Source organism: Typopeltis vanoorti, chromosome 6 (genome assembly GCF_054136105.1).
Source record: "Typopeltis vanoorti isolate ZY-2024b chromosome 6, IOZ_Tvanoo_1.0, whole genome shotgun sequence".
NCBI lineage: Eukaryota > Metazoa > Arthropoda > Arachnida > Uropygi > Thelyphonidae > Typopeltis > Typopeltis vanoorti.
Genome location: NC_143554.1, coordinates 65,188,517 through 65,214,078, shown reverse-complemented (window position 1 = coordinate 65,214,078; position 25,562 = coordinate 65,188,517). Strand labels below are relative to the sequence as shown.

General features: G+C 35.9%; 1 protein-coding gene across 1 annotated transcript in view; it reads left to right on the top strand.

Moving 5' to 3' along the window:
- The first annotated feature begins 289 nt into the window (after nt 1-289).
- The window catches only part of LOC150105502 (calpain-7-like), a 237,561-nt gene continuing 212,288 nt past the window's right edge, over nt 290-25,562 (top strand). The window contains exons 1-2 of the mRNA XM_090394849.1: nt 290-527; nt 9,199-9,316. Of these exons, the coding sequence (XP_090250975.1) occupies nt 9,209-9,316 (108 nt within the window). The 5' untranslated portion in view covers nt 290-527; nt 9,199-9,208. The remainder of the gene's footprint in view (nt 528-9,198; nt 9,317-25,562) is intronic.

The window sequence follows — 25,562 nt, the reverse complement described above, 5'->3', positions numbered from 1 at the left end:
AAAATGTATTCTGGCTTATTCCACATAATGCAGTGTGCTCAGAAAATAATAAATTATAACATCAATCGCTTATTTGTCTTCCTACACCAAATGGCTGAAGGTTTATAAATATCCATTGTATATGTAAGCAATCGGGTGTTAAATTATTATTTTTTTTTCATTATTCATCTGTCCATTTAGAGTACATAATTTTCTAAAATAAACATGGAAAGTGTTGAAATGAAATTTTATTTTCTGCAGGGGGCTTTTCAAGATTTTTACAGCGGTAGAGGGATGTTGATGTTATGTGTATTTATGGTAGTGGATATTTTTTTTTGAAAGGGCGGATTGACATGTGCATGTCTTGTAACATTTTATTGAAGTGGGATATTTTGATTTTAATGTGACCTTCGTTGTTGATTAATACGCATTTTTTGATGCATTCAGGAATGTGATTTTAGTCCATGAACATATTATCTTAGTAAACACATGCGAGGCGAATGCAGGTGGTCGGTTCAAATCAAAAATATATAGGTACCATCAAAAAGGTACATTAAGCGATTATTATTATTTGTATATATGATATTGGAAATAATGTTTTATATCACATCTCTATGGTGGTTGCCCCATTAATTTTGTGAAGTAGTATGGTAACGTTATTTTTCTTTCTTTCTTTTCTTTTCTTCCCCCCCCCCCCCTCAATCTCTCAGCCAATTTGATTGAATTTCAACACTGATTTTATAACATTTGGCAGCGGTTTAAATATTAAAAAAAAAAAAGAAATTCTCGCGTTAATACACACACACCTCAGATGCCAATTGCTAGGTATAAAGATGGATGGTGTGGTAGTATTCTCTGAAGTATCGTGATATGATGTACTCATGCTCAGTGAAAATGTCGGTCAAACACAGTCAAATTTTTAAAAGTGATACTTTTGTAGGGGGAATTTATCATCTGCTCATTATCATCATCTTTGTATTTCAGTGCCATGAAGGAAACACACTCTTGCTTTCTCTGTGCATGTCATAACTTTACTTAAATTCATTATGCATTCATGTACTCACATACAGAAAATATATTTACGCCAACAGTCGGTATGTGAAGTTGATCGTTCTGTTCCTTCACCAGTTTATATGAAAAAAATTAGTCCATATTTCCTTGCTACTTATACTGTTTCCTAGTTTCTGGGAATGATCTCTTGCCTTCCTCCATTCATGTCATAAAATTATATATGTTCTTGCCAACTTACATGTTTCTATCAAATCTTCTCCTCTCCCAATCTCGCTGTATCCATGTTCTGTAACTTTCACTACCTTTGTTTTCAGTATTCTGTCATATACAGATAGGTGCTTCTTGTAAATTAATGGATCCAGATCTGTGCACAACAGATGAAATTAAAAATGAATGGTTTCTTGTCTCCAAATTTATAATAATCTATGTGTTATATTATTATTGCAGCAGTTCCCTGTTGTCTTTTTCACTGTTATTGTATCTTTCTTCTCAATAAATTATTATTATTATACAGGTATCTCCATGTAGCCAGAAGGCTCATTGCTGTAGATCCATTATTCACGTAGTACATATCATACCTTTCCTTAAACTCATTCACAAAGATGAAGCATCTACAACCATCTCTGGTATCCCATTCACTATCCTCCAAGCAAAAAAAAACACCCTTGCTAACCATACTCTTACCCAACTTCCACTGATGACCCATTGTTCTCTCCCTTCTTGTCATGCACTGAAAAAAAAAGTCTTCATTGTCAATCCTGTAAAACCTCTTCGATAACTTAAATGCTTCTATCATGTTCCCTCTTTTTTTTCCTATGAGCTAATTTTTTGAGGCCTACAGACTGTCAATCTATTCTCATAGGGAGAATTCCTCAGACATGCCACAATCTTTGTCACTGTCTTGTGGGTTCTCTCCAACACTATTTCATCTTCATGGAATCCAGGGGTCTAGATCTGTGTGCAGTTGTCTTGATGTGGTCTTATTAAAGCCTTATATAGGGGAACAATAACCTCTCTCTATCCTTGCATGTTAGTGTATTTTCTTCAACAACCATGTAATCTAATCTGCTGTTTTGGTTACTTTTGCAGTGTGCCCTCTACACACTTCAACTCCCTGTCAACAATCACACCCAAGTCCCCAACCTCATCAGTTTCCTGCAGTTCAGTTCCATCAGTATAGTACACAGTTTCTGATCTATTCACAAAGTGCACCATGTTACACTTGGCCACATTAAACTGGCAGCCATTTACCTTTGCCCATATTGCTAGTCTAAGTCTTTCTGCAGGATCTCTGGATCACCTTCATTTATCATTGCTTTTCCTGTTGAAACTGAGTGGTCTCTGTGAGACTGTTCACTTTCATTTTAAAAAGTTGTTTATAAAGGTTCATTCTATCATGATGAGATTTGAATCCACTCTTACACCCTCCTGATTGTGCTGTAGAGATGACTCTGTATGAATGTATGTACCATAATCCAGAACAGACATTTCTTTTTATGTTATTAAAATGTCATAATTGAATTCCTAATGAGTACCCTCAAAGGATCAGTGGGATACTATGATAGTGCTACATAATAGTCTACATTATTATTAACCTGCTATCTACAGCTTCCCTCCAGATCTATTTGTCAGTATTCCAGTATTGCCAGATCTTATATTTCAGTATTTTAAGTCATTTGTAATTGCATTGAATCACCTAGGGGACATGATAGAAGCATTTAAGTTATTAAAGAGGTTTTACAGGATTGACAATGAAGTTTTTTTTTTTTTTTTTCAGTACATTATACTAAGTATATTACTGTGTACTCCTTCTACTCTATCTAAGGAAGCAGTCACCTTATTGTAATAAGTAAGTAGATTACTAAAACAATCTCCCATTAGCAAATCCATGCTGTCCATCAAAGATAATACCAAAGGTCTTGTTCTCTATATATTTCTTGGCATTAAACATATAGTTTAATTGACATTTCCTCTCTTTTTAAGTGACCATATCACCTTAGATTAGCTCTACTCACATATTTTTGAATGCTAACAATATTAACCTCCCTTGATCAGTCCCTGATTGATCAAGAGAGACCACATATCCACACTAAAGCATATCTTTTTTTTTAATTCATTCACACTATTTGCACTCAAAACCTTCAAAGGCAGTCCATTTTGATCATGCACCACTCTGAGAGAAAACTTTAGCTCTCATCCCCCTTCTTGACTGCATTCATTTTCAACTTCCATGGGTATCCTCTTCTCACCCTCCATAAAATGAAAAATTTCATTCACTGTTATCTACTGCATGACCCTCTCAGAAGTTTGTAAGGTCTCAATCACATCACCTGCTCTTTCTCTTGTTTATTAGTCTGCAGACCAACAATTCTCAGTCTGTCTTCATAATTGTATTCTGCAATCCCAAATATCATCTTTAACACTCTTCTCTTCATTCTCTCCACCATATCTGCATCAACAAGGAGACCAGACTTCACACAAAAGTCTGAGTAAGGTCATATCAAGGCCTTGTAAAGAAGCAAAATGACTTCTTTGCACTTAAGTGTCAGAGTTTGTTTCAGCATAGCAGTTATCCTCTGAGCTGTATTTATAGTCTTTGCTATATGCCCATAAACTTCAGTTAGGATGTTGACTATCTACTAAAACTCCAAGATCTGTATTCTGACAGTTTCTTCCAGCATAATACCACCTATATAATATGACATTGGATATCTCATTACACTTAAAGGAATAACTTCACTTTTGCTAACATTGAACTGACAACTATTTTCACGTATCTAGAATTCCAGCATATTCAAATCGTTCTGTAAACTATTGCACGTCATCTTTATTTTGATTACCTTACCTATCTTTGCATCATCAGCAAACAGCTGTATGTCACCTGTCAGATCCTTCCTAATGTCCTTGTAAAGACTGAATAACAGTTGACCAAGGACTAATCCCTGTTGTACACCACTGGTCACCTTAAACTTACAGCCTCCTATCCTTCATATACCACTTGTTGATATTCCTTTGATTCATTTTAAAACTTTCTTACACACACACTTCTTTTTGATATGCAATTCAATTTTATCCTGCTCACAGCTAAATAGTGATACCTTACCTAACTTTGCATCATCAACAAACAGCTGTATGTCATTTGTCAAATCCTTCCTGATATCATTGTAAAGACATAGGAAGTTTTCTAGTTTTTCTATCCTTGCAGACAGCCTCGACACATGCATAGGCATTTCTTCAGACTTTGGTACTGGATCCCTAAGGTTGGTGCTTGTTTTCAAACTCCTTATTTCTTGAATAATGTTTTTGTATTTTAGTCTACAGTTCACCTCTGAAAGCTGCTCAACTTTGATTCATTTTAAAACTTTCTTACACACACTTATTTTTGATATGCAATTCAATTTTATCCTGCTCACAGCTAAATAGTGATCACTTTCTATTACAAACCCTCTGTATACTCTTGTGTTCTGAACCAGTGGGAAAACATCTCTATCAACTATAACAGTCAATGAGACTTTTCTTATTTCTTGCATCTTCTCTCCATGTGAATTTATTATTATTATTAATACTGCCCAAGAGGTCCTTTTAGCTTTAAACACACTCAAATTCTCTGCAGATGCCACACTTTCAGGTAAGGCATTCCAATCATTCACAACTCTGCATGAAAAAAAACTCTGCTTCTTACTCCCCCTACTCACACCCTCTTTATACAGTTTCCAGGGATGACCTCTGGTTCTCCCCTGATCTCCCACTGTTTTCTGTAGAACCTCTCCAACATTGATCTTAGTTTGTAGGGCTCTATCATATCTCCCCTCTTTCTCCTGTCCACCAGACTCTGCAAATTGCATCTTCTCAATCGTTCTTTATATTTGACATCAGAGGTTAGAAACTACCCTAGTCAGTTGCCTCTGGACCCTTTACCCTTTCCAACATCTCTTCATCCTTCTGAAAACCAGGTGAACAAATCTGGGCACAATAGTCCATGTTTGGCTTAATCAAAGCCTTATACAATGGAACAAGAATCTCCCTACTTCTACAAGTCAGTGTCCTCTGCATCATTTCCAGAAGCCTTTGTGTTGTCTTTCACAATTTTTTTTGCAATGTCCCCCCTAAATTTCAGATTCTTATCCACTATCACTCCCCACGCTCATTTCCTCCACTTCTGACAATATATCCTCACAAAGCATAAATTCTTCATCCCATCTTTGTTTCCCAAATTTTAAAACATTACATTTTGCAACATTGAACTCACATCCCCCATTCCTGTGCCAATCACTTAATTTATTCAAGTCTTTTTATAAGGCCACAGCATCTTCTCTACTCTTCATATTTCATCCCAACTTTGCATCATCTGCAAACAATTGAATATCTCCATCCAAATATTCACTAATATCATTAATATACAAGTTACACAGTAGAAAGTTTATTTTTCACTTGGTTAGAGTATAATAAATTTAGTTTAATCCTTTATCCAAGTGTGAGCAAACAAAGTTTGCGCCAGAAAGTATCTTCAGGACTGTGGTAAGGTGGTACAACACCAGGCAACTTGTTGCAAAGATGGAGCAAGCTAACATCACTCCTATCTCAGTATCTCCCATAATGCAAAACACATCTCCTTGAGGACATGTATAATGTTATGCATTAAGGGAAGGGCCACTACCCAGACTAGTTTCGACCTTTATTGAGGTCTCTTCAGTGGGAGCCAGGCCCAAGTGGAGATACCAGGCAGAAGCATTAGCAGGTCATCTCTACCTACAGGAGTTGCCAAATGGTGTGCCACCCTTTTTTAATAAATTACTCTGGATTTAGAGAAATATGTTGAAAGTTTATTTTTCACTTGGTTAGAGTATAATAAATTTAGTTTAATCCTTGATCCAAGTGTGAGCAAACAAAGTTTGTGCCTGAAAGTATCTTCAGGACTGGGGTAAGGTGGTACAACACCAGGGCAATCCTTGCAAAGGTGGAGCAAGCTACCAAAACTCCTATCTCAGTATCTCTTATAATGCAAAACACATCTCCTTGCGGATATGTCTAATGTTATGCATTAAGGGAAGGGCCAGAAACCAGACTAGTTTCGACCTTTATTGAGGTCTCTTCAGTGGGAGCCAGGCCCAAGTGGAGATACCAGGCAGAAGCATTAAAAAAGGGTCGCACACCATTTGGCAACTCCTGTAGGTAGAGATGACCTGCTAATGCTTCTGCCTGGTATCTCCACTTGGGCCTGGCTCCCACTGAAGAGACCTCAATAAAGGTCGAAACTAGTCTGGGTAGTGGCCCTTCCCTTAATGCATAACATTAGACATATCCACAAGGAGATGTGTTTTGCATTATGGGAGATACTGAGATAGGAGTGTTGGTAGCTTGCTCCACCTTTGCAAGGATTGCCCTGGTGTTGTACCACCTTACCCCAGTCCTGAAGATACTTTCAGGTGCAAACTTTGTTTGCTCACACTTGGATAAAGGATTAAACTAAATTTATTATAAGTTACACAGTAATGGCCCTAAACCAGACCCCCTCCCGAAGCACACCACTAGTGACTTTCCTTTTCCTGGACATCGCTCCTCCATACAAGACTTGCTGATATCTATCAGATAGCCAGTCTCCAATCCAGTGCACCATCTAATATCCAACCCCATCTGCTCTAATTTGACTATCAACTTATCACGTGGTAATCTATCAAAAGTCTTTGTGAAATTTAAGTATATTACTGTGTATCCTTCTCCTCTGTCCAAGGAAGCAGTCACCTTATCGTAATAAGTAAGTAGATTACTAAAACATGATCTCCCTTTAGAAAATCCATGCTGTCCATCAAAGATAATACCATTGTTGTCAACCCAATTCTGGATCCTAATTCTCATAAGCTTCTCCAACAACTTAACAACACCTGACACACAGATAGGCCTATGGTTTGATGCTTGAGTTCTGTCACCTCCTTTATGAAGTGGCATGATCTTGCCCTCCTTCCACTCCTTAGGAACTTGACTGAGTGCAAGACTCGTATTAAAAAAATGTTAAGGCAGGTGTCAACTCCCTGGCACATTATTATTATTCAGGCCTCCATGGAGTCAAAAGACTCATCCTGGGAGGTCCTTCCTAAGAAACACAAAGTCTATCAAGAGTCATCGAGGGGAGGTCCCCCCCCTAAGAAACACAAAGTCTATCATACCACTCCTTGAACTCATTGACCGTTCTCGCTCTCACCACTCCATCAGGCAATGCATTCCATGGTTCAACCACCCTGCACGCAAAGAAACCACTCCTCACCCTCTTGCTCACAGTTTCCTTTCATAACTTCCTGCGTGATGGCCTCTTGTCATCACTCCTTCCCGCTGTTCAACCAAGCGAAAGAATTCCCCAGTGTCACCCCTGTAACCACCTCTCAATAGTTTAAAAGTCTCAATCATATCACCTCTCCTTCTTCTATCCACCAAACTTTGCAGTCCACATTCCCACAGATCCTGATAACTATCATTGTACAGTCCTGAAACCATCTTTGTTATCCACCTTTGTACCCTTTCCACAGTTAATTTATCCCCTTCAAATCCTGGGGACCAAATCTGAGAACAATAGTCCAAGTGTGGTCTGATCAGGGTCTTATACAACAGAATGATAACTGTTTTATCTCTGCAGGGCAGTGTCCTTCTCATTATTGCAGCAATCCTGTGTTACCTTCACCACCTTTGCAATATGTCCCTAAATTTCAGGTTTCTATCAATCATCAACCCCAGATCTCTTGTCTCCCCCACTTCCTCCAGTATAACTTCTCCCATATGCAGTGTCCCACCCTCAGAATAAATGGTGATATATTATCAAGTCCCACAGCCTTATTAACATGTAGTTTGCTCAACTCCCCTTACACCTCTTGCTCACTTACACAGGCTCTCCTCCCTATCATCAACTACTTTCAATCTCTCCATGAAATCACATTCACAAGATTGAAAGACCTTTATGAACTGTTCATTAAGTATCTCCAACCACATCTTCCGCAACAGCTGTCTTTATACCATTTTTCTCCAATCACTGTCATCCTTACATAATCATTCTTTCTTTTGCTGGCTACATATTGAAAGAATTAAAATATGTACATATTTATGTTGGAACATGGTGTTAGTAATAACTAATCCATGTCAGGGGATTAGTTATTACTAGTTATCTAGTAATTACTAGAAATCCAGATATTACTAGTATCTAGTTATTACTAGAAATCCTGCAGGCACTTATCATTATTATTATTTTTGCTCTTTTTTTCTTAAAATTTTCCCTAAACATTTCTATATGTCTGGTAATCATTTCTTTGTGTGATGTTTAGATCTCCAACAAGAACCAACTTTTCGCTTTTCATTGTGTCATTTGCCTTCTCTAATACCTTGAAAAATTCCTCCATTTCTTCCTTGGTAGTATCTTCCATGGGATTGTATGCACAAATAAGTTTTATTGTCCAGTTCTCCATTCTGATATTTGCCCACATTACTCTAATTGATATTTCCTGCCATTTAAGAAAGTTTTCACATTTAGTATTAAATACAAAAGCTACCTCCTCTTTTCCCCTTGTTATTGCCTGAATATAACAACTTGTATTTGTTGCTTAGAAAGATCTCACCTGTTTTTGTCTTTGTTTTGGTAACACCTGTTATGTAGATCTAGTACTTATTTAGTTCTTCTGTTAGTTTCATTTCTTTTCAATTGTTGCTTATGTTGATTCTGCTCTTCTGATATTGATTTTGGATTTGTTCCAGTGGCTGACTTTTCACTGTTCTCCCTGGTTCCCTGACAAAAACAATGGTGAGTTTTATTTAATCAGGTGATAGGAACTTCTGTCATGTTATAATCATTTTGCCAGCCTGGTCAGTTCTCCACATTCTTTAAAAGGTTCTGTGGAAATCTTGCAGTTATTCAGCTCTGTCCTTTACGCAAAAATAAATAAATAAACTAACAAAAAACCAGTTGCAGTTGAATTAGAAAACTGCTAGAAAGGCATTAGTTCATTGCTGTATGTTGAGTTAATCTGGATGGATATATGACCCTATTTTCCAAGCTGTTATTTTGGTGCAAAATTGGCTATTTAGTTAGGAAATGAGTTGATTTATATATGTTTAAAGTGTATAATTGGAATTTATCTGATTTATAACTTATCAACTCTGATAAGTAATGTAATTTTATAAAACTTATGTTGCGTGGCTTATGTTTTACGTTAATGTAAATTCTGATAGGTATTTGCTGATGAGTGACAGTCCAGGACAAGCAGAAACAGATGCTGTAGAATTTGCTGTTAGAGCTGTTAGCTTTGACAAAGATGGCATGTTGGATGCAGCTGCTTATTATTATAAAGTAAATAAATCTTTTAATGTTTTTAATTTCTCTCTCTCTCATGTATGCTTTTGGCAAGTTGAAGTTGAAATATGTTTCCCACTTGTTTTAATTTATGTTTTGCTAGGTCTTCCTTGATATTTAATGCCACTTTCTTACATAATGCAATTCATTAGATGATGAATAATAATGGTTTAGTCTAAGTAGTGCAACCGTGTCTTAAGTCTGATTTTACATCAACATAATTTCCTGAACAACCTCTTTTAGTTCTGACTGCTCTAACAACTTAAATATAAGTTAAAATAATAATTCCATATAATTCTAGCATTTTGAAAAGTTTTTCTCTTGGACTCTTTTTTTTTTTTTTTTCCTAGATCTACAAAACTTAAAGATCCTTGTTATATTCTTGTCTTATGCTAAAAATATGATTATGACAAGTTGGCTGTTCTCAGGTATGCTTGCATAATTCTTACTTGAAACACTCAGCAGTTAGGTACTTGTGTAATTCTCACTAGAGATGCATGGAATATTCAGTTTTGTTTCGGTATTTAGCTGATTTGATGTTTTCTAGATATTTGACTTTGGCCGAATCAATTTGAAAGATTTGGTATTTAGCTGATTTGGTGTTTTCTAGAAAGATTTGGTATTTAGCTGATTTGGTGTTTTCTAGTTATTTGACTTTGACTGAATCAGTAGAAAGATTTGGTATTCGGCCTTCCAAAGCAGAAAAATTCTGTAACATGCATCATAACAAACCCAGCCAATCAGGAAAAGCCTCCCCTTATCTTGTATTACCATTCAAATAGGATTTCTGCAGCTAATGAGTAAATTTATTCTTTAGTACAATTTTTCAGAAAATTTCTTTCACACTAGCTACTAGCATATTCTTTGAAAGAGTTGTTTACAGAAGTCGGACATATTTATGAAGAAAGCAGAAGTATATTACTACAAAAAATGCTGTAAAATTCATTTTCCTAATCATAATTTATTACAAATTCATTTTGATTATTAAATCCTTAATTATTCTCTGTTTTACAATTTAAAATAAGTTCTATTAATATTTTTGTTATTTGAAGAAACTGCAATATTTTTCAGATTTTTATGCCATATCAGTTTTTAAATGTAATATTCTGTATGAAATTAAATGAGGGTTTTGTGATATCAAAATGGATGATATGGATGCATCTATATTTTATAGCCAAATGTAGAAAGAATGTGAAGTTTGGAAAATTTACCGGTGAGCTTATGAGAACAAGACCCGAATCGGAGGCCTTGGCCTGCACTATTTAAAAGATATGAACTCTGGTCACAACCCATGTATTCAGTTTTTTTTAATTTTTTTTTTATTGTATTGAGTAAGTTTCACTAGCTTGAAACACCAGACTACAAATTGACCAAGCTCACAAAATTTGAAGCGAAGGTTATCTCTCCAAAATCACTGTTAAACTCATTAAACTCTAATTGGTGGCTCGATTAAGTGACAAAAAACTCATTGAACAATGTATATAACCTATATCAGAAAGCTAAATTCATCATAAGTGATCTCTCAATTGGTGCATAATAAAAGATTAAACTACAGAGCTAATAAGCTTATATTTTTATGCAAGATATTACAATAGACAATATTACAGATACATCTATATTTCATACCAAAATATGGAAACAAGCGAAAGTAAGAAATGCAGAAAAATGTTCTGTACTTTTGTAAATTTACTAGAAAGAAAGCTTATGAGAAGATTATGTTCTTGCAAATTCTCATAAATTTTTGAACTTTCTTTCTACACTGGTTTCCAAAAGCTAATGACAAACTACATTTTTACCTGTATATAAAACAAAATTTCATGACTTAAGCCAAATGCGAACATAAATTTATTGCCATCATACTAAGGAATTATATTACACGAAAAATTGTAATACATATTTCACAAAAATTACAGATTTCCTAAGCATATATCTAAGAATTAATGTATAGTGCTTACAGAAAACTATGCGGAGAGACATTTCAGTATGGAATATGCCCCCCCCCCCCGGACTGTGATGCAGCTCTCACATGTCATACCATGCTTTGCGCCAAGTGATTCAGGAGCTTTTGAGTCAGACTGGTCCACCACCACTCCTTCAGAGCCAAGATGAGGCCATATTTGTTTTCTGTAGGATAGTTTCGAGCAGCAATGCAGCTCCAGCTCCCTGTTGTTTCTGAAGACCAAGGATATTAATCAAATTATCTCCACTGCTCATGTGTGATGGGGTGTGGCATTGTCATCCATAAAAATGAATTCTTCACCTGCACCACTACGGAGCAATTGAACATGATGTTGAAGAACTTCGTTGCAGTATCGCTCACCAGTCATAGTCCCTTTTTCCAGCACTTGTAGCTCAGTGTGCCTGTTAAGCATAATGCTTCCCTATAACATAACTCCACTGCCATATCTATGTTTTCAAGAACATTCTTGATGGAAAGCAGACCCACTTTCACATCAGATCAAGTGTAATCTAGAATCAGAGGAAAGACTAAAACAACTCTCATCTGTAAAGAGTACATTAGCCTATTGGTGTCTTGTCCTATTTTTTTTTATAGATACAACACTGCTGAAAACATGCTTTACAATGAGCTGTGGACAAAGGGATGCAGACTACAGACCTTTGGACATATAGGCCTACTTGTCTTGCCACTGTTTGTTGAGATATCTGCATACCTGTGTTGAATGGAGCTGACTTTCAAGATGACCTGCTGTGGTGTGTCACTTATGATTTGCTGTTATTCCAAAAAATCTGTCTTCATGCTCCATGGTAGAGCAGAGGACAACCTCTTAGCAAACATCTGCATCACATTCCATTGGTTTGAAACTCTGCCCAGAGCCTGGATACAATGCTATGTGAAATTCCAAACTCTCTGGCAATATTAGTAATTCTGCAGCCTACTTTAAGCTTTCTGATAATACTTCCCCACATGAAATCATCTAGACGATGTCTTTGAAACATTACAAGACATCCAAGTTTGCAACTTTATTCTTTCAAGAAAAGAGCTTCTTTCAAACATAATTCGCTTAGTGCAGTCTTTTATCCTGTTAAGTGCTCTCATCTATACCCTTCCTCTTATAAAACAGTGATCTTCTCTTGCTGACATCCTGTCCTGCTCATTTTTTCAAAACTTCCAAAATCATGCACAAACCTTTTTAATGTCTTTTTTCATATGCCACGCATATATTGAGAGGTCATTTTCTGCCAAGCCACAGCAATATTTTTAATAGCATGATAAATATTGAATGCTTTTTAGAATTACATGAGTCATTTCCTTAAGTGACAGAAATAGCTTGTGAAAAATTTCTCGGTAGGTAATAAGCCTTAAACAATGCAAGAACTCCGTGATCCATCAGTTGGATCAGTGAGGTAGTGTTTGGAGGGAGAAATAGACCTTGAACTTGGTGAAGATCACCGATATAAGATGGCTGACCTGGAACATTATCGAGAATTAATAAAATTTTAAATTCTACATTTTCTTTCACACACTAGCTTTCCATTTCACTCGTATAACAGTTGATAAATTAAGACATCCGCAAACAATTTTTGAGTCATCCACGACTTCTTATAACTCTGATAATGAATTGGAGGAGTGTGCTTCCTAATGTTTTTGAAGGCTCATGGATTCTAACTGTGCCATATCACAAATGATTTCAGTTTATATCCAGCCACATTACCTCCTAACAGAATCGTAATATGGTCTTCAAGAGCTTTGAAACGAGGCATAGATTTTAGCTTTTTTTGTGGATGAATGTCTGCTTGGACATTTTTTTCCAAAACAAGGAGGTCTCATCCATATTAAATATTTGCTGTGGCAAATAATTTTCCTCCGTAATAATTTTATCCAATTTCTCCACAAACTCCTGGTAACCTTCTCATTGGCACTTGCAGATTTACCATACATTTTCACATTATGTAGTGCAAGCTGCTTGAATCTCATCAACCAACTGAAAAAACCGCTGAATTCATAGTCGTAATCGGGTCCTGCTTTCTCCTTCAACATGTTGAAGAGACTTAGTGCCTTAGAGACTTAGTGGTCATTGTGCTAAGAGATATGCACTTTTGGTTCAGGTCCTCTATCCATGATGCAAGTAGCTTTTCCATATCATCGATAGGACCTTGTGTTGCTTCGTCAATATCGTTGATTTAATGCAGATCCTTTCACAGCCTTTACAATTTTATCCTTATTTATCAAAATGGTCGTTGCTGTAGAATGAGACCATCCAAAGTCATACGTGATCACATTGACTGGCTTACCAGTTTTCTTGTTGCTTTATAATTTGCAACTTCGTTTCAAGATTAATTGCTTTCTCTTTTTCTGTGATTCTTCACTAGGCTTTTGATTGGGCATGTAAGGGTCATGTTGCACAAAATATCACAGTATTTAACAATAAATATACAAATAAACTATTTCTCAAACACAAAATCAATAGAGAAGACTGCTGAGGGAGGTTGCTGGTGAATGTGCTGTTACCACTGTGCATGATGCATTGTTGCTAAATAGAAACCTTTCTACTTTATGCTCACGTGCATCTTGTTTGAAAGTATAGCCAAAAATGTTATTCCCTTATGGGATTACAGACGTAAGTCGAGGGATGACTATATATGTGATTAACACAAGAAAATATATTAGCACACGCACACACAATTTAAAGAAAATTATAATAAAATGTGTGTGTGTGTGTATATATATATATATATATATGCTAATATATTTTCTTGTGTTAATCACCTATGTGTCTGCACGGTTGGCCTAGTGGATATACGCTTCACAACTATATGCCTGGGGAAGGAGTGTCCTGGGTTCGATTCCTGTCGACAACGTGAGGAGCTCAAGGATCTTCCTCAGCCATAGCCAAGTTAGCCTGTCTTGGGTGTGGGCAGCAGGTTTTTTTTTCTCCCAGTTTATCTGGAGTTTTTCTTCCCACAAGTCATAGGATACCTCCAGGAATAAGGAGTAACCGACATATTCTGTAGGATTTCGGTTCCGAATGCCTATGCAGTAAAAAGTGAGGTCTACGTATGAGCGTAAATTAGGAATACTAGGAATAGGAATCGCATATGTGTAGATATTCATCTGTTTCATTTAGTTGAATAGCATATCTTCTTGCATGTGTGAAGATTTGTGTTGTAGACACATCACAAGAATCACAAAATTAGTTTTCTCTTTTAGTTTTTCTCTCATAATGTTGCTATAACAAGTGATGAAATATTAAGGCTATTAAATGTTTTTTACCACCTCCTCCTTTGAAGTTTTTATTAGTAAATAATTGCCTGATGCATATTCCATTAACAATAAATTGAATTGCTGAACAGTGAATAGTTTGCCTTACAGAAAAGCAGTTTTTTTTTTTTTTTAAGAGCATCTGGATGAATACATTGAAAGAATTTGTAATGGGGGTATGCATGTTTTGATTGGAAAAGACCTGAGTTCATCTCTCATCACGATGAGAGAAGAGTTTTTTTATGGATATTTTCAATTGCAGGTGAGATCTTATACAGACGTAGCAGGGTGTTTTTGCCTGGATTTTTTTTTTTGGTCTTGCAAAACAGGCTTGTCACCCAAAGAATCAGACATATAATCATATGTATAATCAGACAAAAATACTGTATAGATGATAGTAGATGGTGCATCATCTACACAGTGTGGATCATGTAGTGTAAGATAGTAAGTATTAAGACATCTGTGAAGATGTCATGTAATAATGATGATAATGTGTGACATGTGATCATATGTATAATCAGACAAAAATACTGTGTAGAGGGTAGTAGATGGTGCATCATTGACAGTGGATCATGTAGTGTAAGGTAGTAAGTACTAAGGCATCTCTGAAGATGCCATGTAATAATGATAATGTGTGATTAATTCAAATCTTACTGTGGACACAGAGGTTTGTGAATGTCTTTAGGTGGGAGATATTTGATTTCTATAACTCTAATTGAGTTACAGAAATTATATATGTTGGAGGGGTGCTTAAGGGTCAAAGCTGTATAACTGAGAGGAGACCTCCACATAACCTTTAAAGGAATGCGGAGAACCGACCAGGGCTTCTGACCTAATGTCCAATCCTCACCTTCTCGTGGTGCACCCTGTTGGGTATCTACTTTGATACTGAACGAACGAGGATGGGCTGGCAATTTGGGATTTAGCCGACCAAATTGTATTCTTATTGGTTAAACCAAAATAAAAAATGATGGTACAACATGACAAAATTTCATGCCGGCTGGGGCGTCGCCCGGTTAAACAAGGCCCCCGTTGTTTTTGCCAGGGAACCAGGGCGAACAGCGAAAAGTCAACTACTGGAACAAATCTGAAAACAAACCCCAACTCAACATCACCAGAGTTAAAGATCGGTACTATCAACGTAAGAAGCCTGAATGGCAAAGAAATGGAGCTAGCTGAGGAATTAGATAAGTACCAGATCGACATAATAGGGGTGACTGAAACAAAAAAGACCAAAACTGGTGAGATCTTTCTGAGCAATAAATACAAAATGTTATATTCAGGCAATGACAATCAAGGAAAAGAAGGAGTAGCCATAGTATTCAACACAAAATACGAGGCTAATCTTCTTGAATGGCAGTCAGTCTCAAGTAGAGTAATGTGGGCAAATATGAGAATGGGGAACTGGACAATGAGACTTATTTGTGCCTATGGTCCCACAGAAGGTTCTACTAAGGTAGAAGTGGAGGAATTTTTTGAGGCTTTAGAAAAAGCAACTGACACAATGAAAAAGGAAAAGTTGGTCCTTGTTGGGGATCTAAATAGTAGAGTAGGAAATGATTGTGAGACATACAAAAATATTTTGGGAAAATTTGGAGAAAAGAGCAAAGCTAATAATAATGGCAAATATCTGTTAGATTTCTGCTCAGGACATGGACTGGTTATTACTAACACCATGTTCCAACATAAAAATGTGCACAAATTCACATGGAGAGAAGAGGCTAGGAATAAGAAAAGTCTCATTGACTATGTTATTGTTGATAGTGATGTTTTCTCCCTGGTGCAGGACACCAGAGTGTACAGAGGATTTGAAATTGGAAGTGATCACTATTTAGTCTTGAGCAGGATAAAATTGAATTTCATATTGAAAAGAATAACATGTAAGAAAGTTTTAAAGCGAATAAAAGTTGAGCAGCTCTCAGATGTGAACTGTAGACTAAAATACAGAAATATTATTGAAAAGAAAATGAAAGAGTTTGAGAACAGGAATCAAACCTTGGAGATTCAGTGGCAAACTCTGAAGGAAACATTGATTGATTCTGCCAGAGAGGCATGTGGTGAGGTTGTGTGCAAGGATAAAAAAATCAGAACTCCCTGGTGGACACAGAAAGTTAAAGAGGCAGTGAAGGAAAAGAAGAAAGCATATCAAAAGTTCCTGGCAAATAAGTCAGCTTTTACTCTTACAGAATACAGAGACAAATGTAAGAAAGCTAAACAGTGTGTAAAACTAGCTAAACAAAAGTCATGGGAGGACTTTGGCAAGAATATAGAAAATAAATATCAAGAAGGTGGCAAAATATTCTGGAGGTTGTTGAAGAAGCTTGGGAATGGAGGAAAGAGTGCTGTAAAAGGAATTAGAGATGATAAAGGTGAAATGAAAACAGGAGAAAAAGATATCCTTGAAGTATGGAGTAATTACTTTGAAAAACTGCTAAATGAAACAAGCAGTGATGACAGCACAGTGATAAAAAAACACTGACCAGGCATGCAGTCAGCAATACATGTCCATACTTGAAGTAGAAAAAGCCATCAAAGACTTGAAATGTGGAAAAGCAGCAGGAGTAGATGATATTCGACCAGAAATGCTGAAGTATGGTGGTATAAGAGTCTTACAGTGGCTGCACTGCATAGTTCAGAAAGCCTGGACAGAGGGACGAATTCCCGATGATTGGAGTAGAGCTCTCATAGTACCCATATATAAAAAGGGAAATAAAACTGAATGTGAGAATTACAGAGGTATTTCCCTACTGAGTGTTCCTGGCAAGATCTATGCAAGTATACTTGAGAAACGGTTGAGAAGAATTGTGGAAGAAAAGCTTGGTGAAGAACAAGCTGGATTCAGGCCAAATAGAGGCTGTCAGGATCAGATCTTCACTTTACGACAAATAGTCGAGAAAGCATGGGAATATAACAAAGATCTGTATTTAAGTTTTGTCGATTTGGAAAAGGCATATGACAAGGTGCCAAGAAAGAAGCTATTCAATGCGCTGCAGTTATATGGTGTCAATGGGGCATTATATCAAGCAATACTTAGTCTTTATTTGAGTTGTGAGTCAGCAGTTAGAATTGAAGGAAGTACAGGAAGATGGTTTAATGTTAAATCTGGTGTGAGACAAGGATGTACATTATCCCCTCTGTTATTCATTATCTATATGGATCACATTATGAAGGAATGTGGTATTAAACCTGATATCAAAATTGGAGATGTTAATGTCAGCTCTTTGCTTTATGCGGATGATGTTATACTTCTAAATAAATCCGCTACAAGTCTGCAAGATTCTCTGACTAAATTGAATAGCTGTTGTAATAGATATGGTATGAAGGTCAGCAATAAAAAGACAAAGACAATGAAAATAGGCAGAATCATTGAAAATGTCAACTGTGTTGTGAATGGAGAACCTGTGGAACAAGTAAAACATTTCAGCTACTTAGGCACAATTTTTACTGAAGATGGTAAACTAAATATAGAAATAGACAACAGAATCAGCAAAGCTGGTATCGTGGGAAGTCAATTGAATAAATTCATATGGAATAAGAAAGAAATTAGTCGGAACACTAAATTAGCTGTATACAAGACTGTGTTCAAACCAATTTTAACTTATGGATCTGAGAGCTGGGTCAGAAGTAAAACACTTGACCAAAGACTAGAGACCGCAGATATTAGAGTCCTGAGAAAGATTAGAGGCGTGAACAGATGGCATCAATGGCAATATCATATTAAAAATGAGGATATTAGGAAAGAACTTGACTTTGTCAGCATCCAGGAATGCGTTAGCAGAGCTAATCTCAGATGGTATGGTCACTTAAATAGAATGGGAGAGGAAAGATTAGCAAAACAAGTGTTCTCTGCCAGGTTGGCAGGAAAACGACCCAGAGGAAGACCAAGATATAGGTGGATTGATACGGTACAAAGTGCCTTAGATGATAGAAATATAAGATCTGATAATGTTGGAGTCTTGACAAGTAACAGACTGATTTGGAGGAAAATTGTAGATAGGAAGTTAGTAATGATGTAATTTTTTCATGTAGTACTGTCATATCCTGTACACCCCTTGAGGGTACATGGCAGGAATTTGATGATGATGATGGAATGAAAGTGCTTTCATTACTTGTTCCATTTAAAATTCCCACCAAATATCAAAGCTTTGCTTTTCAAACAAGTGTGCTAAGGCATTCTAAAAAGGAAAAAAAAAGCAGGATATTTCAGACAGCTTAAATTTAAATAGAAATTCTAGCTTTATTCTCAGCCTGCACTAAAGTCAGCAATAATTGCAAAACACCCATCAACAAATTTAGCTTTGAAAGAGCTAAATGCAGAAACTTATCTCCTGCATACATAAGTGATGGTATGCATATTCATTTTACAGTTTGGCTGTTAATATACCAAATCTTCTTCCACTCCTCTTTCATTTCAGACTGTTCCAGAAATTCTATCTCTATCTCAAACAACCTTTCTGTTAAGTATTTCTCAATAACTATGACCTCCTAGTTATTCAGAAAGGTTATTAGATTAATTCTGTTCCATCCTCTTCAAACTCTCCCCAATACCAAATACCACTGATGTAAAAAAAAAAAAATGAAAAGAAACTAATGTTATTATCAACTTGCTTCAAAAGTAGTGTGTTATTATTATTAAGCTTGAATCAAATTAGGTCTTTATTTAATTTGCTCTTTCTTTTCTGTGTTTTATAGGCAATGCGCTGTAAATGTTTAAACATATTGCTTTATAGACAATATGTTTAAACATTTACATATTCTTAAAGATTAATAATGGTAAGCTTCTTCCTAATACAATGGGTGTCTGCTTACTGTAATTAATTGGTGCAGAAAAAATGTCCTCAGCAAATTTCACAATAAGATGAGCAATTGGGACAAGTTTTTTCCATTATAAAATTATCTAAATGTTGTTTTATGCCACTGTTATAATGGTATAGCATGCATATAATGTGATCTAATAAAGAATGTGTGAAGAAATGCTGTTGAGATTTTTTTTTCCCCAAGAGAATATGCATGTTATACACATCTGTAAATTACAGTTTGATTTTTAAAAAAAGAAAAATAAACAGGGAAAATTGAATAAAACAATTTAAATGTAAAATTTATTTTTTGGGGAAACTGCTCAACAAATAAATTGTAATTGAACGCACAAACACAATGACCCATTACATCTTAAAAAAAAATTAAGTAAAGAATTTTTTCTTTGGCAACATGTTCTAAAATAAAACACAACTCTATCAATGAATCAATTTGTTAATTTGATGAACACTGATTCTCCTACATTGAAACTATTGACATTCCCTGTAAGAGAAAGTCAGTCGTTGATCAAACATGAAATTCTTTTGTTATTTTTATAGTTTGATGAGCAGGAGAGCATTCTGCTTATTTTTGGATGGAGAAAATTAGAAGCTGTCCTATCTGGATGTTGTCCAGTTATTATCGCTGTACAACAACAAACAAACAAACAGTAATGTATTTCATAGTCAATCATAGCTTGTTAAATTGTCATGCTTTATATCACCTGAACATTCACTTCTTTCAACTTGTTCATTAATGAGGTTTCATATTCAAATTCATAAGTTTTTTAGGTTTGCTAATCTTGTTTTCCTTTGAAATAGATTCACTGGCATTACATTTCTTTTTGTGGGAACATCATAACTAGGTAATTTGTGGCATTCCCACAAATTCAAAAAATTATTATTATTCATGGCCTTCAGGAGTCAAGAACTCATTTTGGGAGGCTGTAGATTATTCACACCAGCTGTCATAGTTTCTCTTAAACTCATTCACAGTGATACACTCACTAGTTCAAACAAATCAAGCTGTATGACTCGTTCACTGCTTTGAAAAAGAGAAAAATCTAGCTCTCACCCTTTTCTCAACTATACACAAACTTAACTTCCAAGGATGCCTGCTTATCCTCTCCTTGCTTTCCATGCAAGAATCATCTATTGATAACCTATAATACCTGTTCAGGAATTTATGGATCTCTATCATATTACCCCTCCTTTTCCTGTTTATCAGTGTCTGCAATCCACATGCTCATAGTCTGTCCTTGTAATCTACATTCCATAATCCTCATATCATCTTTATTACTTTATTTACACCTTTTCCACAACTCTTTATCCTAAGTGATTAGGCTTAGGTGCTGGTTTACACACATAATTAAATTTGATGGAAAGAATACAGTCATTGTCGGCCATTGTCGATCCACTGCTGGATGAAGACCTGTCCAAGATTACTCCAAAACTCTCTGTCCATGGCTCTCCTTTTCCATGTCACTCCTGCAAATTTGATGATATCATCAATCCACTATGATTTAGGTCGGCATCGTGGTCGTTTTTCCTCTTGTGGAATCCAATCCAGTACTTCTTTTGTCCATCGCTGATCTTGTCTTCGAGCAATATGCCCAGCCCATTGCCACTTCAGATGTTTCACTCTTCCTCTGATGTCAGACTTTGGTTTGATTTCTTATCCATGTATTCCTTTTGTGATCCAATCTTGTGATACCAAGCATACTTCTTTCCATACTAAATTGTGTTGTTCTTAATTTTTGAATTTCCCTTGCATTCAGTGTCCATGTTTCCAAACTATATGTCAGTATAGGAAGAATACACTGGTTAAAAACTTTTCTCTTCAGGCATAATAGTAGTTGACTTTTGAATATTGAATGCAATTTTCCAAATGCTTTCCACCCCATCATCGAGTGCCTTTTAATTTTATCCATGATATTTTGTTCCATTGATATCTATTGTCCTAAGTATATGTAATGATCTACTTGTTTAATTTCCTCATTATTGATTTTTATTATTTCTGGTTGGACATAGCTATTGAACATAACTTGGGTCTTCTTTAGGTTTATCTTTAGGCCTGCTGTTCTTCTAGCAATTTGGAGCTCATGGATATGAGTCTGTAATTCATGCACAGTTGAAGTAAAGATAAACATGTCATCTGCAAAGCGTAAATGGCTTAAATATCTTCCATTTATCTTCAGACCTTTCCCTTCCCAATCAAGAAGTTTGAATATTTCTTCTAGGCATGCTGTGAATCGTTTTGGAGATATCATGTTACCCTGTCTATTCCCACAATTCCCGCAATTCATTTCAATGGAAACATTTCAATGTTTCCATTGAAATGAATTGCTGCTGTGGCATTGGTGTATGCTGATTTGATGGTTCTGATGTAGGGCTCCTCCACTTGTTGGTTTCATAATGCTTTAAGTAGTCCACAAGTTTTAAGTGAATCAAAGACTTTCTCATAGTCAATGAAACCAAGACATAGTGGTAATTGATATTCATTACACCATTCAATAATCTGCTGTACAACTTGAATATGGTCCATTGTACTAAAACCCCTTCGAAAGCCTGCTTGTTCTTTTGGTTGTGCTATGTCCAGAGTCGTGCAAAGCCTATGAGCTAAGACCTTTGTAAACACTTTGTAGACCACTGATAGGTCGGTAGTTCGTCAAATTGTCTATCTCATCTTTTTTATGTATCAGAAGTAGGGGTAGCCTTCTTCCATGTTGTTTGTACATCATTTTTCTTCAGGCATAAAGTATATAATTTTGCCAAGAGTTTGTAGTTTATTTCTCCATCTGTTTTTAGAAGTTCAGCTATAACTCCATTCTCACCTGCAGCTTTCCCATTTTGGAAGCTTTGGAAGCTCTACATAACTTCTTCTGGTAGAATCTGTGGTACTTCAGCTGTGTCATAGTTGTCTTCTTCTTCATTTAATTCATCATCCTGATATAATATTGAGTATAATTCTTCAATTCTTTTTGCTATAGCATATCTATCTGTGGTGATGGTCCCATCTTGTAGTTTGACTGCAACCATCTGTTTGCTGTTCAGCAATTACTGTTTGGCTTTTTTGAGACTACGGTTGTTTTCAATTGTTTGTTGTATGAATTTACAATTGAAATTTCTTATTTCTTCTGTGATATGTTTTCTGATTGTTTTGCACAATTCCGTGTATTCAATTTTATTCTGTAGGTTAATTGATTGTTTCATTTCTCTTCGTTTCTTCATAAGCTGTTTTGTTTCTTCAGAGATTTTGATTTGTTTCTGTTCTGTGGTACCAGCTATTTCATGTGAGCATTGTAGAAGGTTTTGGATAATGATGTCATTACTTTCTGATAGATCAGCATTGTCATCTATAATAAGATGTTTAATTCTATTGTTTAGTTCGTGTTGGAATATATGTTTTTTAATGCTGAGTTTGTGTACATCTGTTTTGCTTTGATTTTCGAAACATTTTTCTTCTTTCTTTTTGGCGGTTTATTTGGATTTTACTGCATACCATACAGTGGTCACTTCCAACGTTGAAGGTGTTTATAACAGAGCAGTCGTGAATGATGTTTTTCTTATTACTGAGGATAAAGTCAATTTCACTAGTTTTTCCATCTGGACTTTTTCCATGTCCACTTTCTATGAGTTTTTTCTTGAAAAAAGAAAGAAAAAGAAAGAATCATCTATTGATAACCTATAATACCCTTTCAGGAATTTATGGATCTCTGTCATATTACCCCTCCTTCTCCTGTTTATCAGTGTCTGCAGTCCACATACTCGTAGTCTGTCCTTGTAATCTACATTCAGTAATCCTCATATCATCTTTATTACTTTATTTACACCTTTTCAACAGCTCTTTATCCCAAGTGATTAGGCTTAAGTGCTGGTTTACACACATAATTAAATTTGATGGAAAGAATACAGTACAGAGAAATAATTAAACAACAAGTGTAATTGTTCTTTTGAACAGGGAACCTTAGGAGAGCTGATAAGGGAATTACTTCCACTTGTTGTTGTGCATGTAATAACACGTACAACAATAAGTGGAAGCAATTAGACTATTTTAAACCTTAAGTCTTATGAAAGGATAGAATACCCTTTTGAGTGCTGTTGGCTAGCCTTAGCTGTTAGGTGGGAGGCCTAAGAATTGAGTTTTTCAAATCATGTGAAGTTTAACACAACCATGTTTATTTAGATTAGTCTGTTTTTTTTTTAATCTGCTTATTTAAAAAACATCTTTCAAGTTTGTATTTGTATTTTCATAGTAGTTTTTTTTTCCATTTGGTCTTGTGCAAAATATCCAAGGCATTTTCAACTAGATCTGACTGACCATACTTGTGGTACTGGATGTATTTCTTGTATTCACCAAGTCAGATGTCAGCATATCTTCCAGTTTGACCATAACATGATAAGTTGTAAGAATGGAGACCCTTGTAAACCCTCTAAAACAGAAAGGGTACAAAGTAGATCCTTAGGAGAGCTGACAAGGGAAGCCTACTTGGATGAGGCTTGAAAGCAGTACAGAGGAGATTGTTTCTTTAAAGTTCTGGCTAGTATGTTTTATCACAGCAAATATAAATTTCAAAAAGACTTTTTTTTTTGAATCAGCAGCAGTTTAAAAAAACCAGCCTCATCTTAATAAATATGGCTTTGTTTAACTTCCCAAGATTTGGGCAACTTTAATTCTTAGGCCTCCTATCCAGCAGCATATCTCACTCCATTTATTTTTGTATGGGTTTTTGTTTGTGTTATTACAATTTTAACTGTGTTCCTGCACGTGTTTCTGTGATAGAGATGAAACATTAGAATGATTAAACCTGTTGTTTTTTGTTAAATTTAATCACAACTGTAAGTCATCACATAAGCCTAAATACATCATTTACTAATTCTGCATGGAGCTGACATAGCATGCAAATCTAAACAGTAAGTGGAAACTATGTTTATTCAGGGACCTTAACTGGTTAGCCTTCCTAAAAACATGCAGGGACATTGGAATTATACCCACTTGCATGAATATTAAAATAAAATTTTACTTATCTAAAGCTCCTTCCTGAATTTATAGCTAGGCTAGCTTTGCTTTGCTTCAAGAACAGATCACCGCCCCTTATACTAAATTATCTGATATCAACAAAGCCTGAAGTGAAACTGAATTAAAATTGCTCTGTCAAGACTGAGAAGTTTTATTCTCAGCCTTGAACTTTGGAGTATTCTCTCCAGTATTTCAGATAAATCTCCCTACAAAGAATTTTGGAAAAGGAGAAATGTGTTACAAATATAACAACCTTGGTAGATCTTTTTTCTGAGCTGCAGAGTTAGCCTCTTCACAATGTCATTAACCTTTCATCGAAAAGGCTTGATGAAATGGCTATTAGTGTCCTGTTCTTAGTCTTGTTCACTTTGCACTAGTGCTTTGTCAAGTTCTTGCTTTAGAAATCACATGGCATTAGAGTGTGTCATCTGCAACTTGCCTCCAAATATTGGCAAAAGAACTTGAGCTCCCCTCCCCTGGATATACAGATTGCCTAAAATTCATAAACCTAATTACCCTCTCTGTTTCATAGATACGTGCTACTTACTCTTCCCCCTTTAAACTAGCCAAATGGATAGGTAAATCTTTAATTCCATTTACTGGCCATACTTAATCTTTTATAAAAAAAAAAATTGCTAATTTCAAATCGAATTCAAAATTTTGCTGTAAACAATGATATCTTAGTTGGCCATGATGTCACCTCCTTATTTATAGATATCTCCCTTTCAGTTGACTGAAAATTGCTCTCACCAGATATTATTGTCCTATTTAATTTTGTGATCCATTCTGGTTACTTCTCTTGGAAGGACAACTTATATAAACAGAATGCATATCTATGGATTCTTCCCTCCTGGAGCTGGAATGGTTGGCTGAGTGGTTAGTGTACCCTCTCTCCAACCAACAGGTTGTAGGTTTGAGTCCTGGTGTGGGCATGGATGGATGTTTGTGATTGTCTTACCTTGTGCACTGCTATAACCTTTGATATGGCACCGTATGACCTTTGCTGTCCTGGTGCCATTAAAATCATACATCATCATCCCCTCTTCTGGCTAATTTCTGTATGGAGCATTTTTAAAAACATGTTCTTTATACTGCCATATTCAAACCTTCTATTTGACTAAGAAAAATTGATGTGTTCTCTATTTGGTTGTGTGGCTCAGAACATTTAGATTCTTTTCTCCTTCTCCACCTCAGTAGCCAGCACTCCCA